Genomic DNA, 16,391 nt, shown 5'->3' with positions numbered 1-16,391 from the left:
ATAAATATATGAAAGTTTGTTTGGGCATGGACAAGTCATGAAGGCCTGTCACTGTTGCAGTGTCCATCCCACAGCTCTGCACACCGTTCTAAGTCTGCACCTTTCTTTAATAAAACACTAGAACTGATCACCCCAGCATTTTTTGACGTCCTTCTTTGGTATCCCTCCACCCAACCACTCAAACAGTCCCTCCTTTGGGCTGGTGGACCTCAACTACCACCTCAACAGGACATCCTTATTTTAATCGGAGAAATGTTGGAGAGTATGCAGTAGGAGAACTGAGGCTGGTAGCCTTTCTTCCCCTTAGTGGCAGCTGAGGTCCCCCCTGTGGAAGACTCCCTGCTCTTTGTGACAGGGGTCTAGGTGAGCTTGGCTGGAAGTCAGAACACCTGAATAGACCCCTCACATCCTTCACATTTATTTCTCCTCAACATTGAAACTGGGGTGAAGTATCACAGCTGTGTGCGTGGACCTTCTACAAACCCACCAACCTACCCTATATTTGTGTTTAGGAGAGGAGCTGGTAGAATAATCATTGAGACAGGAGGAGGGGCAGAGTCAAGCCTTTGACTGCTAGAATATGTTTTGAAGCTGTGGGAAGATGGAGGAGGGGATTCCTCAAAGTGCTCTCATGCAGTTGATGCTCTCTTCAGGAGATGATGAAATGGACTCCACAGCCTGGGCTGATGGTTTGATTCTACTTTGTGTTTGAGGACAATGATGTGTCATAGGTTTAGCCTGGGTGATATCAGTGGGTCCCTTCCAGGCCTGTGATTCAGTATCTGCAAGGTTAGAATCTTCAAGCGGAAACTTGCATAGTCAGGCTAATCTCGTTGCAAGATAATGGCCTTAGCTGATCAGCAAACTCCTGTTGCTAGCACCTTAAAGCGTGGGCCATGTTCCCATAGGGAAAACTAAATGATGGTGCTCTCTAGGAGGATGAGAGTGGGCCTTCCCCCCCCCCTTCACATGGCTGGATGCCAAAACATCCCAGAAAGGCTGGCAGAGTCTGTCTGTGAATGAGTTGCTGTGCCTGTAAATGAATGACCAATTCTCTGTCTTCTGATCAAGCTAATACCTATATTACAAAACCAAATAAAATAAGTGAAAAGTTCGTCAGCAAAACATATGCAGCGATCATTTCTATTTCATTAACTGCAGCCATCCAAAACATTCTGATTTCGGGACTTGCCCAACATGAAATTTATCTTCAAGATTCTGTTGGAATCTTCAATTACCACCAACAGCTTTGCAAGTGGATTGTCAGGATCGAATGTGCGCAAAGCTACATGACTGGCATATAAATTAATGTTGAATTCTTCTTGTGTGACTTTCTCGACTGTAAATAGCAGCCCATTCCTTAACAGCAGTTGTCGGGAACCTTTGGCCCTCCAGATGTTTCTAAACCTCAACTATCCCTGCTGATTGGCTGTCAGGAGTGCATGCAGGAGCCAGGCCCTGTGACTGGTAGGGCCTCGCAGGACTGGGGCCTTCCTGAGTTTGGCCTGGAAGGGCAAGGCACGGCCACACAGTTGAGGCTTGACAGAAGACTCGTAGCACCTGGTGGCAGGGGTCAGGAGGGGTATATAAGACCAGCCTTTCCCTCTGGCTCTTTGCCACAGCAACACACTACACACCTAGCTGGGCTTTGGCTTTGGCTTTCTGACTCCTGGTGTTATGTATTGAAGTTCTCACCCAGGCCACCAGGAGTATTGTGTATGTAGTTTTCACTCAGGTCCACGTCAGTTATTTTAGGCGGGAAACCCTGGGTTGTTCTTGCTACAATGTTGACAGCCAGCTGCCTATAAAAGCAGGCCGGCTGAGCTGTTTGCTGTTCAGTTTCTATTCCAGCTTACAAAATAAAGAGCTGCTTGGAGAAATCGCTGTGTCGTCTGTCATGTCTGCCCACTATTTAACACCTGGTATCCTGACTCTTGGGACGCAGGTGGCGCTGTGGGTTAAAGCCTCAGCGCCTAGGGCTTGCCGATTGAAAGGTTGGCGGTTCGAATCCCTGCGGCGGGGTGCGCTCCCGCTGCTCGGTCCCAGCGCCTGCCAACCTAGCAGTTCGAAAGCACCTCCGGGTGCAAGTAGATAAATAGGGACCGCTTACCAGCGGGAAGGTAAACGGCGTTTCCGTGTGCGGCTCTGGCTCGCCAGAGCAGCGATGCCACGCTGGCCACGTGACCCGGAAGTGTCTCCGGACAGCGCTGGCCCCTGGCCTCTTAAGTGAGATGGGCGCATCAACCCCAGAGTCTGTCAAGACTGGCCCGTACGGGCAGGGGTACCTTTACCTTTACCTTTACCTATCCTGACTCTTGGACCCTTGGCTTCCTGACCCCTGGACTGCTGACCCTGGACTGCTGATTCCTGCTTCCTGACCTCTACCCAGGTCCCAACGTACAAAGCCGGGACTCTGACTGCCTGTAACCCGGACAGTGACATTGGCTATGTTTGCTGGCAGCGATGGCGAGTTTGAATTCAGCAATATCTGCAGAGCTGAATGCTGCCCACATTTGACAGGGACTCAATCAAGAGAACAAACAATAAAGGAGTGACAGCCTTGTCAGCTGCCTCTCACAAACTAAGGAAACCAGAATTTACCCCCATTCACTGCAATAAACACCTTTGGAGTTTTATATATGTTTAGAAATCCTTTTGATGAGTTCACCTGAGGGCAAACCTATGGAAAATACATGTGAAGAAAAACTGCTAACAGCACAGCAATAGCTTGATTTATTTGTCTCGTTTTATTTAATACCCCAACTTCCAAGCATATTATTTCTTTCACTTACACACACACACATATATATTTTAAAAAGATCTCTGCATGTGCATTTGATGGAATCCACAGGTTCAATACATATGTGGTGGCGGTGGGAATATGGATGCCTCATATAGCACAGTAAAGATACATGGTAAAAAGCCACACAGTATTAGATTTGTTCCTTAATCAACTAAGATACTTCTTGATATTAAAAAAGACAACAACCCAAGGAGCGGTTTTACCACAATACCAGGAAAAGCTGGAAGGTGGGAAGCAGAGGCAAAAACTGTTGATATTGCTGGCACAGCAGTTCAAATATAGTTCTCTAAGGCAATTTCCTGTGACGTATATGTTAGTTCTGCCTCCCTTGCGCTCTCTCTTGTACACATTGACACACTGGCAACAACTCTTGGGGGCCTGAGTACTCACATTTTTTTGTGGGTTCTCGGCACCCATAATGTGGGGCTCCCGGTTTCTACCAGAAGTCATGTCAGAAGCCTGATGTGACCTCCGAGGCAATGTCCAAGGCCTTGCAAAGCATTTGACGCCCCACAAGGCCTCGGAAGTGACGTCCAAGGCCCTGCCAGGCCTCTGAGGTGACTTCACGTCAGATGTCTCTGAAGGCATCGGATATGACCTCCGAGGCCCCATGAGGCCTTGAAAGCGCTGCTGCAGCGTGCCAACGTAGCGTGACATCCTGACGTCACATTACGTCACAGGTGCCATTGAGCATGCATAATCTGGGGCCCAAGTCGCCACCCCTGCATGGGCACACACACACACAGACACACACACACATTGCGGCACAATTTGAAAATGCAGAGCTTCATCCCTGGGTTCGATGCATACGAAGGCGATGTTTGCCATACTACCAGGAGATTATTTGCTTATTTACCTGCTGTCATCTATATACCTCCCAATAACAACTTTCTCCTGGCGGTTTTACAGAAGCTTTAAAAAAACGACACCCCCCCCCCAAAAAAAAGTTGGGTGAAATGTATGTGTATGTGTATAAAATGCTGCACAAAAGTCCAACAATAGAGAACAAAATCTGTAATGCCTTTAAGAAGTCACTCATCCACTACAAAAGTGGAACCAGGACTGAATTATGAGAGGAGACGACTTAATCACTAGAGGAAGAAAATAAAGCAAAGTGCTCTTATCAGTGTCAGCTGCATAGGGTGCTGCAAGCTGTCTATCAAAGGATACCAATTTACCACTTGCTCTCCTTTTTTGCCTCTTTCCCATAACTTTTGTACAATTTTGGTGGTGGAGTTGAGCTTATTGCAAAGCGGCCCAGGGCACTGAGTGCACTTTTCTTCAGATTAAACATTTCTAAATGATGTTTTTTGGCTCTAGTGTATTTATTTCCAGGATTGGGTTGGGCATGAACCAAAAAGCAGGTATCCTTCACAATCTCCACTTCTGTAGCACCGCTCTGCAAGTAACCAATGTGTACATAATCACATATGTTAATGTGCATTAAAACTCATTAAATATAGTGTGCAAAAATGCATATTACAGGAAATTGCTTGCAAACTTTGTGTATGTTTGACATACAAAAAATGTATGCTAGGAGAAGTGGACACTAAAATGGTGTTTATTTTTCGTGACCTTTATTCCATTTTTTTAAAGGAAATAATAACACAGAAATGTGAAGAACTGAACTATTATGAACTATTATGTGGTAGGGGAATGGGAGACATTGAGAGAAATGGGCAGATTCACCAATTCCTAGAGAAAAACCCTAGCTCAGTGAAAAGGTGCATGCTGACTCTGTGGCCCAGTGCTGAATCAGGATGGAAATACCACTGGCCAGGAGGGCATCGGTGGTGACTGCTGGCCACTATCCAGATCCAGTTGTGTATTGTACAGACACAGCCATCCTCCTTTGTCTGCCAACCAATAGTGGCATCTGCTGGTAAAGATACCAACCAATTACTCCCTTGGTCAACATCACCCTTTGCTCCTGTTGGAGGGCAGTAGATGTAAACATGAGCTTCTAGACTATGGGCAGGGATGAGGAAGCCTTGTAAGTCCAAGGGCCACATTCCATTCTGCGCAGACTACTGGGGGCCACATGCCTTTGGTAGGTGGAGCCTGAGGCAACTGTTGGGGAACTAGCGAATGTAAAGCTCTCCTTTGCATAGGAGACTAGTTTGTGCACACACACTCAGCCATCCATCTCTGTCTTCCAACCAGGCAAGCTAGAAGCATCATTGGAGCACAAAGACACATTCCAGGCAGCCCAAAGCTCTCAAGGTGGGTGAAAGGGGCAGGGAGGTGTCAGAGGAAGACTCTCAAGGACCAGACAGACAAGACCGGAGAGTGGCATTTGGCCCTTGTTCTTCAGCATCTGCAGGTGGCTCCAATAATAGCCGCAAGCAAGCAGCAAAGAGGAATAGCTCAAAGTGGATTCTCCAATCTTAGCATCAACTGGGGAATCAAGCAAGGAACTTGACCAGCAGCAGCCCACTAAGGACTGGGAAGAGGAGTCCAAGGGATCCTGGGATGGTACTGGCTGCCCCATCTGTGCATTTAGCTGACTTGACTTCTTGTATCACATTCCCAAATGTTTTGGTGCCTGTTTCCATTGCTTGACAGACCAGTTCATTTGCACAGCCCTTGAGGACGGTGTTTGAGGTTTGTCCTGCTGCATAGAGAATTGAAGGAAACGACTGTCATTTATCAGGAGAGATACTTCATCCAGTGATTTCACTTTTCTATTTCGTGGGGGAGTCAGTGGCTGGGCAAGCTGGGCAGGAAACAAATTCCAAGAGTGGAACAGGGGGACATTTAGCAGCTTTCATTTGTTGTCTTCCTTACATGAAGGAGGATAGGTGCTTTTCCTCCCTCCCTCCCTTCCTCCTCTCTCTGTGTAAGCAGCTGCATGAGAGGGGGAGAGGAGAGGGGAAGGAGAAGGAAGAGAAGGGAATTATTGGGAGAGCTGGAGATTTAAACAATCACTAAAAATGGCAAAATGCATTTCAGATCAGTAGAGCAGCTTAATACATCAAACATGGCTGGCTCACGCCCTCAGGTCTGAGTGAAGTTATGATTTTAAGCAGGTCTCTAAATGCCAATACTGTAGTGCCTGCCGGATGTTTGGTGGGAGTGCATTCCAAAAGGCAGGGGCCACCACACTGAAGGTCCCTGTCTTAGAGGACAGAAGTGAAGCCTCCAGAGCATTGGGCACTATCACAAATTTCTTTGCCAAAGGCTGAAGTGACTGGGCAGGAGTATACAACGTAAGCCATTCATGGAGGCAAGACTTTATTTCTCAGCATTTCTAGTAGCATTTTGTGCAGCTCTTTCAAGACAGGTGCTTCATACTGTTGATATGTTGCTGGGGGATTCTGCCTTACTGGAAGCTTTTAGGCCAACCTTAAGGGAGCCCTATGCAGTATGCATCACCCTAATCCAATCTGGGGATCACTAGGGCCAAGAAGGGCTATAGACACCATACTATCATAGGGTTGGAAGGGACAATGCAATCTCATACTGACAGATTTCCCAGACCAGTGAAGCACTCACCCACAAAACCCACATTATCCCAGGATTTAAGCTCAGTTTTTTGGCCCCAATCCAGCCCATCACTGTGCCAGGCACCAGCCCATTTCATGCCCACTTGCACCTGATTCAGATACTGTTTAGAAACAGAGTTGGGGGCATTCATCAATAACAGCATGCTCCACATTGCCTAATGACTTCTCCAAATGACTGCAGAACTCCACAGCGTAACCGCACGAATGCTACTCTATGTTGCTGGAAATGGGAATGTAAAGCAGTACCTCCGATACCCATCCCACAGTGTGGTCCAGGAGGATTCTAAGGTATCAAAACCTCAAAGAGGATGAGGAGTAGAAGTCAGGCTGCCCTCCCCTTGACTCTCTCTCGATCATGGTCACCCCTTCAAGGCAACCCAGACTAATTCAGCTCCAAAATCAGACTGGAATTGGTCTAGATGATTGGTGCCTTCAAAAAACGTTTACAGCTGCCATCCCACAGCCCTCTCAATTACCTTCCTCAGAAAACATCATAGGTGTGGATGAGGCCAATCTGCAACAAGAGTTGCAGAAATCAAGTTCCTCCAACAAACCTTTATAAGAATAGGTGATTTATAGTTACCTATGGTTGTAGCTCCAGATATCTCAAAGCATTTGGTCTCCTCTCCAGCACATTTGATGGGCGGAAACTTACACTCGGCTCCATCAGGTGGGCAAGTGGAGCATTGCCTTCCATTCAACGTGGTGTTTCTCCTTGAAACTGGAAGAAAGGTGAGAAAATCAGATTTGGGATGTAAGAAGAACAGTGCTGCCAAGGGGATTAGGAAGAAGATCACAAAAATTAAGTGCCTCCCATTCTGCTAAGAAGAGGAGGAGGAGGAGGAGGAGGAGGAGGAGGAGGAGGAGGAGAAGGAGAAGTTTGGATTTGATATCCCGCTTTACTACTACCTGAAGGAGTCTCAAAGTGGCCAACATTCTCCTTTCCCTTCCTCCCCCATGACAAGCACTCTGTGAGGTGAGTGGTGCTGAGAGACTTCAAAGAAGTGTGACTAGCCTGAGGTCACCCAGCAGCTGCATGTGGAGGAGCGGAGACGCAAACCCGGTTCACCAGACTACGAGTCTACCGCTCTTAACCACTACACCATACTGGCTCTCAGTGCCTCATATGTCTAGGAGACACGTTTGACAAGCCAGTACCATGTTTTTTGCCATCTTTGGCTTCATACATGGGGGCACCATCTCACCTGAAATGACAGCCCCTTCCAAATTTTGGTCTCCTCCCCATCTTTGGGAGAGGTTCCTCCTGCCCTCCCCCCTTAAACTGTCAGGCATTTGGATTGGCCCTACCACTGAAGATCTGCACTCTCCCATTTCCTCACATGCTTCCAATTCCAGGCCAGATTTCCATAGAGCCAGGGACAGAGAACCTATAGCCTTTCCACTATTGTTGGACTTCAAATCCTATCAGCCTCAGCTAGCCAGTTGCCAGGGATATTGGGAGTTGCAGTTTGCCATCATCGAGAGCAGGGTTTCCCAAACTTGGGACTCCAGTTGTTTTTTGATTACAATTCCCATCATCCCTGACCACTGGTCCTGCTAGCTAGAGATGATGGGAGTTGTAGTTCAAAAACAGCTAGAGACACACGTTTGGGAAACCCTGATCTTGAGAGCTGCAGGTTCTCCTTCTTTGCAGTGAGAATCTTCTTTGCCCAAAATTTTCAGTCTTGTATAGAGAATCTGTTCCTGATGTTTTAGCATCATCCACATGACCTGTTCATTGAGCATTGCTCCTGATATGCTTGCACAAAACTTACATGGGGGGTTGATTCTATCCCATCTTAGTTGAGCATTTGTTCTGATGCACCTAGGGCATTGTTTTTGGCGAAGCAGTCTGGAAGAAGCAGAGGCCACAGTAAAACATCAAATCAATGCCGAGGCTTCCCAAAGGGTGTGGGAAGCAACAGCATTTCTTTTTAAAAGAAAAAGAATGGCCACTTATAAACTGTCACTATTCTGCAGGTGGGTGTCTTCTCATTTTCCTGCAACCTTTAGTCTAAATCAGGATGAATCTCAGTGACCAGGTTGTCAGCAAGCGACTGATGAAAAGAGTGAGGAAAGGATAAAGAGACAAGCGGTGACTTACTAGGGGGCCATGTTGTTTTGCAGGCAGCTCCCGCACAGCAACGAGTCTCGATTACTGTTGTTCCAAGTGGGCCAGTGTTGATGATTAGGGGCCCTTTGCCACACAATTTTGATGAGCCGCAACCCTTCTCAAAAACATTTTGTTCTGGAGGGATCAAAAGAAGGCAAATCTCGTGAAACACAAGTGATAGCTTTAGCCTCATTGTGGGCAGCCACCGGCCACACACCCCAGCATATTTAGCAATCATAGCATATGGTCTCAAGGCAGGCCACGGGCCCATTGTGCGCCAGTTTCTCCAGTTCATGTTTCATTAAATCCCTAGCCCACCTCTCCCCCGAAAGGAATCCAGGTTGGGAAGCAAGAAAACAGCAAAGAAATACAATCAACAAATGAAACAAATGGAAACCATTCAAGAACAGTCACATGCCCTGAGCTGATAATATCAACGGGGCATCTTTCAGCCATTAAATAAATGCCTAGTTTTAACTTCCTCCTGGGTGTTAATAATGTGGGAAACAGATTACACCTCACCAGGGAGGGCACTCCAGCACCACTAAGAAGGCCTGGTTGTGGGTCAGTGCCAACTGGGCAGCAGCTCCCACCAGCAAAGCCAGCAGCAGGGCCATTGCAGTTGAAGCCACTCCTTTAAGTACTTAGATCCCAAGCCATTTAGAGCTGGGTACTAGATATGTGACGGGACATGGGTGGCGCTGTGGTCTAAACCACTGAGCCTTGGGCTTGCCAATCAGAAGGTCGACGGTTCGAATCCCCGTGACAGTGTGAGCTCCCGTTGCTCGGTCCCAGCTCCTGCCAACCTAGCAGTTTGAAAGCACCTCAAAGTGCAAGTAGATAAATAGGTACCGCTGCGGCGGGAATGTAAACGGCGTTTCCATGCGCTGCTCTGGTTTCGCCAAAAGCGACTTAGTCATGCTAGTCACATGACCCGGAAAAACTGTCTGCGGACAAACGTCGGCTCCCTCGGCCAGTAAAGCGAGATTAGCGCCACAACCCCAGAGTCGTCCACGACTGGACTTAACTGTCAGGGATCCTTTACCTTTACCTTTTAGTAGATATGTGCTAGATACGTAGCAGGCATCATTCTCATCATTTTAGCACTTTTCTCAATCCAAATCAAGGAAATGCCCTTTGTTTCCTTGCTTAAAGGTAAAGGTAAAGGTACCCCTGCCCGTACGGGCCAGTCTTGACAGACTCTGGGGTTGTGCGCCCATCTCACTTAAGAGGCCAGGGGCCAGCGCTGTCCGGAGACACTTCCGGGTCACGTGGCCAGCGTGACATCGCTGCTCTGGCGAGCCAGAGCCGCACACGGAAACGCCGTTTACCTTCCCGCTGGTAAGCGGTCCCTATTTATCTACTTGCACCCGGAGGTGCTTTCGAACTGCTAGGTTGGCAGGCGCTGGGACCGAGCAGCGGGAGCGCACCCCGCCGCAGGGATTCGAACCGCCGACCTTTCGATCGGCAAGCCCTAGGTGCTGAGGCTTTAACCCACAGCGCCACCTGCGTCCCCTGTTTCCTTGCTTAGTGCTCAACAAAAGCTTCTCTGCAGACAGAAGGTAGGGTAACTGGTTACATTTGGAATCTCCAGGGAATTAAACCACAGCAAGGAACCCAGATGAACCAGCCTCCTCACCAAGAGGCAAGGTGAGGAGACTGCCTCACGCAACAGGGTCCCCCGGGGAAGCAGGTGTCCATCTTTCTTCAACCCCTTGTTCCTGATGTAGATCTTCCCTCTTCTCTTCTTTCTTTCTTTTTAATTATTTTTATTAAGTTTTGTTTTGCATAAATCCATAAACATTTCCCATCTATAATTCAAACTATACCCAAGTAACATAGTAAAAGAAAATAAAGAGAGAGGAAAAAAATACATAGCCACTAATTATCTTCCGCACCACCCATTCCCCAGACTTGTATTTAATGATCAAACCTTAACAATTCTAATCTTTTGAATTGACTTCGATCCACCACCTCAATTCGGGTCATTTTTTCCCCATTCTTTAACTGCCTTCTTTAGATGTTTTCCATTCCTTGGTACTGTATTAGCTTGTTGGTTATTATAATTGTTTTGTCTTTTGCAAAAATTAATCAAAGCATAATAAAGGTTTTATTTGAGAACAGTGTTTTTCTAGGTAATTTTTATAGCACTCCCGTTCCTTAGTGAACTTTTGGCTTGTTCCATTCCTAATTGTTTCTGTCATTTTAGCAAACTCAATGTATTCAAATAGCTTTAGTTGCCACCCCTCCTTTGTTGGGACCTCTCCTCTTCTTCCCTGGTGGCAATGGGGGGGTGGGTCTTCCTCAAATGCCAAATGTCTTGGCCCTACCCTGCTCCCCACCCAGGCAAGAGGATGTTACGCATTTGTTCAAATCTGCTGGTGGCTGTAGGTCATCTCCACTTACCTAACCCAGAATTGCTGACACTCAACACCCGAGTAACACATGTGTCTTGCTCCAGGGTGCATTGCATCATAGGTCCTGAGCAGCGGCTTGTCTGTGAAGTACATTGCTCACATTCTAGAGCCATTCCTGAAAGCACAGAAAATAAGAAAAGTCAATGTTGTTAATTCTCCTTTCTCTCCTTCTCCCGCTTTTTTCTTTAGCCAGAGTTAAGAACTCAAGATGCACCAAAACAAGGTGTACTCAAACCCTGGGCAGGTTCCCTCTGGCTAAAGTCATTACAGACCCTCCAAGTGTCCCAATCATCAGAGACGGCCCTGGATTTACAGAAGCTGTCCCAGTTTCTTATTTGATGTCCCTCTTTTCCTTAGGACATCCCTATTTTCATCAGATAAATGCTGGAGGGTATGGAGTTATGCAATCACTAAGCAAAGGAGATAAATACCGTAACCATACAACCTTTAGAAGGCATCGGAAGACAGCCCTTTATAATGAAGTTTGTTTTTTTAAAAAAAAGTTTAATGTTCTATTTATTTATTTTTAAAATTGTGAATGAATTAATTTTATTATTTCAGTCACAGACCAGTTCCAGCCCACATACAATATCAAGGAAGTCATAAAACACAATAAAGTCATAAAACATGATAAAGTCATAAAACATCTCCCATTCCAACAAAATTCCATACATTTTAGAAATTACCTTTCTTTTATTTAATAATTCTTTATCTAATGTTGAAATTTCACTTTTTTAAAAAATCTGCTTTGAACACCTCATTTAGTTGGTGGTACTGAATCCACCCTGTTAGGTGGCGCTTTATTTCCTCATAATCTTTCAGTTTCAATTTGTTATCTTTTTCTTCTAATAAATCCTTATATATGTCCCAGTTTGATTCCATATTTTTTCCTTTTTACTGCTATCGCCTCTAAGGGTTAGAACCACTAAGGCATTTTAGGTTCTAATAACTATACTTTTCCCATACTCTATTTTGGCGTGCTCTGGTCCATGGGGTCACGAAGAGTCAGACACAACTAAACGACTAAACAACAACAACAACAAATTTTAAAAATGGGGGAAGATTGCCCAGAGTTGTTGTTGAGCTTTTTTTACAGGCGAGGGGGTTTGCCTGAAATCACTTGACCTAATGGCTGACTCGCCCATGTTGTAACAGTCTTCTAACGTCTGACCCCTCGCCGGGAGAAGCAGCCTATTGCTCACCCAAATGCCACACCAACACCCAATCAACACCACCCCTTGCCCCAGACATCAATAACACGCTGCAGACCATTTACGGCTCGCGGCATTGACCAATCCCACGTCCCCCCCAGTCATGTTGTGCGGATGCCTGATTATTGTCTTCCAAAGCAACTATTCTATTCCGAACTTAAAAATGGAAAGTGTAATGCTGGTGGTCAACAAAAGAGGTTTATAGACTGTTTCAAGGCAAATCTTAAAAAAATGTAGTATAAACACCGACAACTGGGAAACACTGGCCTGCGAGCACTCCAGTTGGACAACAGCCATTAACAAAGGTGTCATGGGCTTTGAAGACACTGAAACTCAGGACACAAGGGAGAAACATGCTAGGAGGAAGGCACGCCTGGCAAATCCACACCGTGATCAACTCCCGCCCAGAAACCAATGTCCCCACTGTGGAAGGACGTGTGGATCCAGAATTGGCCTCCACAGTCACTTATGGACTCATTGTTAAAACTGTGTTTATGGAATACAAACTTACTTGGCTACGAGTGACTGCCAAAGAAAGAAGACCCATGTATAAGACAACCCCCCTATTTTAAACACAATTTTTCAGTAAAAAAAAACCTAGTCTTATACATGGAAAAGTACGGTACTTTTCTGCCAGAGTATCAATGAAATCTCAACCCGCCATCCCCCTCTCTCTCCTCATCCCAATTATCCTCTTCAGCCAGTGGGGTTCCCAGGGTAGGAAGGCTATTAAGCTGGGAGACAGTGAAGTGCTGGGGTCAGTTAGCAAACAGAAACCCATCAATTTCCATTGGTTTGGGAGGTCTGGAGACACTGATTGCCTGCACAGTCTCTTTTTCATATTACTTGCATGCAGAGTCCTGATATAATGTAATTACAGCAGCTTCCACTCCAGCTCTCCAGCTCCTGTGCCACAGTCAAAATGAGAAACCATTTCCTTGGTGATGAGAGACATTCAGGGTGGCTTAGGGTGTGGTTAGTTGTCTTTGGTTGGCTGTAGTGAGAATAGTTTCTTCTCCTTCTCCTTCTCCCTAATTGTTTTAATCAATTCATAAACCAAGAACTTATACATTGACCACTAATAATGAAACATACGGTTGTAGATATTTCTTTCCACATTTATTATGCTGTTTTTTGTGATATACAGTACATGAGAAAACTTGGTATACTTATTTGTATAACATTCTTGTATATAAAAACCCAATAAATAAATAATATTTCAGATGTTTAGTTTAATCATATCACTTTGTTTCGCTCCTCTCCCAGTGACGGATTGAGGTTGAATCCTGACAAGACATAAGTACTGTTCTTGGGGGACAGGGGGCAGGCGGGTGTGGAGGACTCTCTGGTCTTAAATGGGGTAACTGTGCCCCTGAAAGACCACGTACGCAGACTGGGAGTCATTTTGGACTCACAACTGTCCATGGAGGCGCAGGTGAATTCTGTGTCCAGGGCAGCTGTCTCCCAGCTCCATCTGGTACGCAGGCTGAGACCCTACCTGCCCATGGACCGTCTTGCCAGAGTGGTGCATGCTCTGGTTATCTCCCACTTGGACTATGCGCTCTACGTGGGGCTACCTTTGAAGGTGACCCAGAAACTGCAATTAACCCACAATGCGGGAGCTAGACTGGTAACTGTGAGTGGCCGCTGAGACCATACCACACCAGTCCTGAAAGACCTACATTGGCTCCCATTACATTTCCAGATACAAGTCAAAGTGTTGGTGCTGACCTTTAAAGCCCTAAATGGCCTTGGCCCAGTATACCTGAAGGAGCGTCTCCACCTCCATCGTTCTGCCCAGACACTGAGGTCAAGCTCCAAGGGCCTTCTGGCAGCTCCCTCACTGTGAGAAGTGAGGTTACAGGTAACCAGGCAGAGGGCCTTCTCAGTAGTTGCACCCGCCCTGTGGAACGCCCTCCTATCAGATGTCAAGGAAATAAACAACTATCTGACTTTTAAAAGACATCTGAAGGCTGTTTAGTGAAGTTTTTTTAATGTTTAATGCTGTATTGTGTTTTTAATATTTGGTTGGGAGCCACCCAGTGTGGCTGGGGAAACACAGCCAGATGGGTGGTGTATAATTAATAAATTATTTTTGTTATTATTACTCCTTGCTGGTTGCAGCTAAGAGTAGGAATTGGGCAATAGTCAGCCAGGGCTCCAGCCAAAGAGCAACAATACAGAACAGAAAAATTCAGTCAAGGTCCAGGACTTCAAGGCCCAGCAATAATTTTATTTATTCCATTATCCTGCAAACTACTTAGAGGCTTTATTGGAAAACCAATTGTGTTTTTTAAAAATAAAACCAACACCATATATGATGCCTATTCCTTATGCAACTGTCTCACTAAATTGGGTGTGTGTGTGGCTACCTCACAAGCTGTGAATTGCATCCAGCCCCTCAAGTGCTTTTTTGTCATTTTTTTAAAAAGAAATTTCATTTTCTTATAAAAAAGTTGACAGCTGCTATCCCTCTCTTTCTATGAGTCCATGATCATGATTCCAAAGCTGTTAATTTGGGGCGGGGGGGGGGGGGGGTTGAGGGTCTCAAAAATGTTCCATTCTTAATTTTTATATCAGACTGCTTCCATAAGTCTCATGTGCTACCAAAAGATTCTGTGGCCCTCCAAGAACCCCCCCCAAAAAATATGAGAAACAAATATGGTTCTAATAGGTACCCCCGCTGAGATGCCAAATGTTTTGTGCGCCTGCAAGGCCCCCTCAAATTTGTTCTTTTTTTAAAAAAAAAAAATCTCTCACAGATTCATTGTGATTCAAAGAGGTTTTTTCCTGACCCCACCCAAACCTCACGTTGTCATTTTAAAAATAAACCAAATAGGCCACACCCATTCCTTAACTTTGGACACACCCACTTTGACATGTAACTCTCAGAGCTATATGCTACTGTACATTGTCTTTTTTAAAAAAAAATTAATGCTTTTTATTGCTTTTTCACTTCACACAAACAAACAAAGTACAGTATTATTCAACAAACATCTTCCCACATTCTTTCCCAACACTCTGCTAAGCATTGACTTCCCTCCTTCCCTCCCTCCTTCCCTCCCTTCAACAGGTTTTCTTACTTCAGTCTCCTTTCCGCAGTTTCTTATTATATCCAGTCCACATCGTAAGGTTTATTTCATTCCTGCTAGAGTTTTCAAATCTCTACAGTTATTATTTATATAATCCATAAATTTACTCCAATCTCTTTGGAATTTTGTTTCCTCCTGGTTGACTGTAGTGTCAACAGCCCTTGGAAAAACTACATTACCACAGGGTATGTTTGAGAGGCATTAAACTCTCACCTCTTCCATCTCTCTGACTGCCAGACGGGTGATAAAAAAGCACAGACTCCCAACCCTTGGAATGCTCAGATGTTACAACACATGGAAAGTATGTGCTCTCCTAATGCCTCCCTCTCTCTTTTTTATTTTTATGCCTTATCAGGAAATTGTATCTCACCAAATCAGCAAAGCTGTGGCAGGTTGTCACAACAAGATGCTTGGCTTCGCTTGTCTCTTTAATTCCAGGCTTGGCTCTTTTCTCCCCCAGCCAAGCCTTTACTCTAGGAAATCAGCATGCATATTATATCACCGAAGATGGATGCACTTGTGGAACGCCCTCCCATCCAATGTCAAGGAAATAAACAACAATCTGACTTTTAGAAGACATCTGAAGGCAGCTCTGTTTAGGGAAGTTTTTAATGTTTGATTCTTTATTGTATTTTTAATCTTTTGTTGGAAGCTGGTCAAAGGCAGCTGGGGAAACCCAGCCAGATGGGCAGGGTATAAATAAATTATTATTATTATTATTATTATTATTATTATTATTATTATTATTCCCTTAGCACCCATTGTTTCCCCATTTCAGTATATTGTTGCAGATGCTAATGAGTGGACTCCTACAAAAGTTCTGCACCCTCTTTGTTCCAACCTCAAGGAGTAATGATGACTGTTTTGCACAGAGGACTATCTGTGAGATGAAACATGCAGCATTTTTTACTGGGGCTGCACAGCCTCCCCCCTACCCCACCCCCCAAAAAGTTTCCATACTCACCCAGGGCTATGAAGGCAGCAAGGAGGCTGATGAAAAGAGGAGTCTGCATCATTCTAGATTTCATCTGAGAGCTGTTCACAAGCCTTGAACACACACAAGACCAATCCAACCCACACTTCTGCCTCCCTGATGCAACTGCGTATCTGTGTATGTGTAGTTGGGAGGTGGGGAACTGTTCTGTAGAAGAGATCAGTCAAGCTTCCCGGAAAACAAGGTGGAGACGCCAAAGCACCTCCCCAATGGGATACAGGCCAAGTGGGTAGTAGATCAGCTTTGCAAACGGGA

General features: G+C 45.5%; 1 protein-coding gene across 1 annotated transcript; it reads right to left on the bottom strand.

Annotated features, from left to right (window-relative positions):
- Window positions 1–2,728: 2,728 nt before the first annotated feature.
- Window positions 2,729–16,302, bottom strand: LOC307221661 (phospholipase A2 inhibitor NAI-like). Its single transcript, XM_079986397.1, has 5 exons — window positions 16,107–16,302; window positions 10,829–10,954; window positions 8,414–8,557; window positions 6,893–7,030; window positions 2,729–5,417 (listed from the first exon to the last, which is right to left on the bottom strand). The coding sequence occupies exons 1-5, from the start codon at window positions 16,168–16,170 to the stop codon at window positions 5,209–5,211; spliced, it is 681 nt and encodes a 226-aa protein (XP_079842523.1). The 5' UTR covers window positions 16,171–16,302; the 3' UTR covers window positions 2,729–5,208.
- Between the last annotated feature and the right edge of the window lie 89 nt (window positions 16,303–16,391).

This window comes from Podarcis cretensis (genome assembly GCF_951804945.1).
Source record: "Podarcis cretensis genome assembly, chromosome: 8".
Classification (NCBI taxonomy): Eukaryota; Metazoa; Chordata; class Lepidosauria; order Squamata; family Lacertidae; genus Podarcis; species Podarcis cretensis.
The sequence above is the reverse complement of the archived record's forward strand: the minus strand, read 5'-3'. Positions and strand labels throughout refer to the sequence as shown.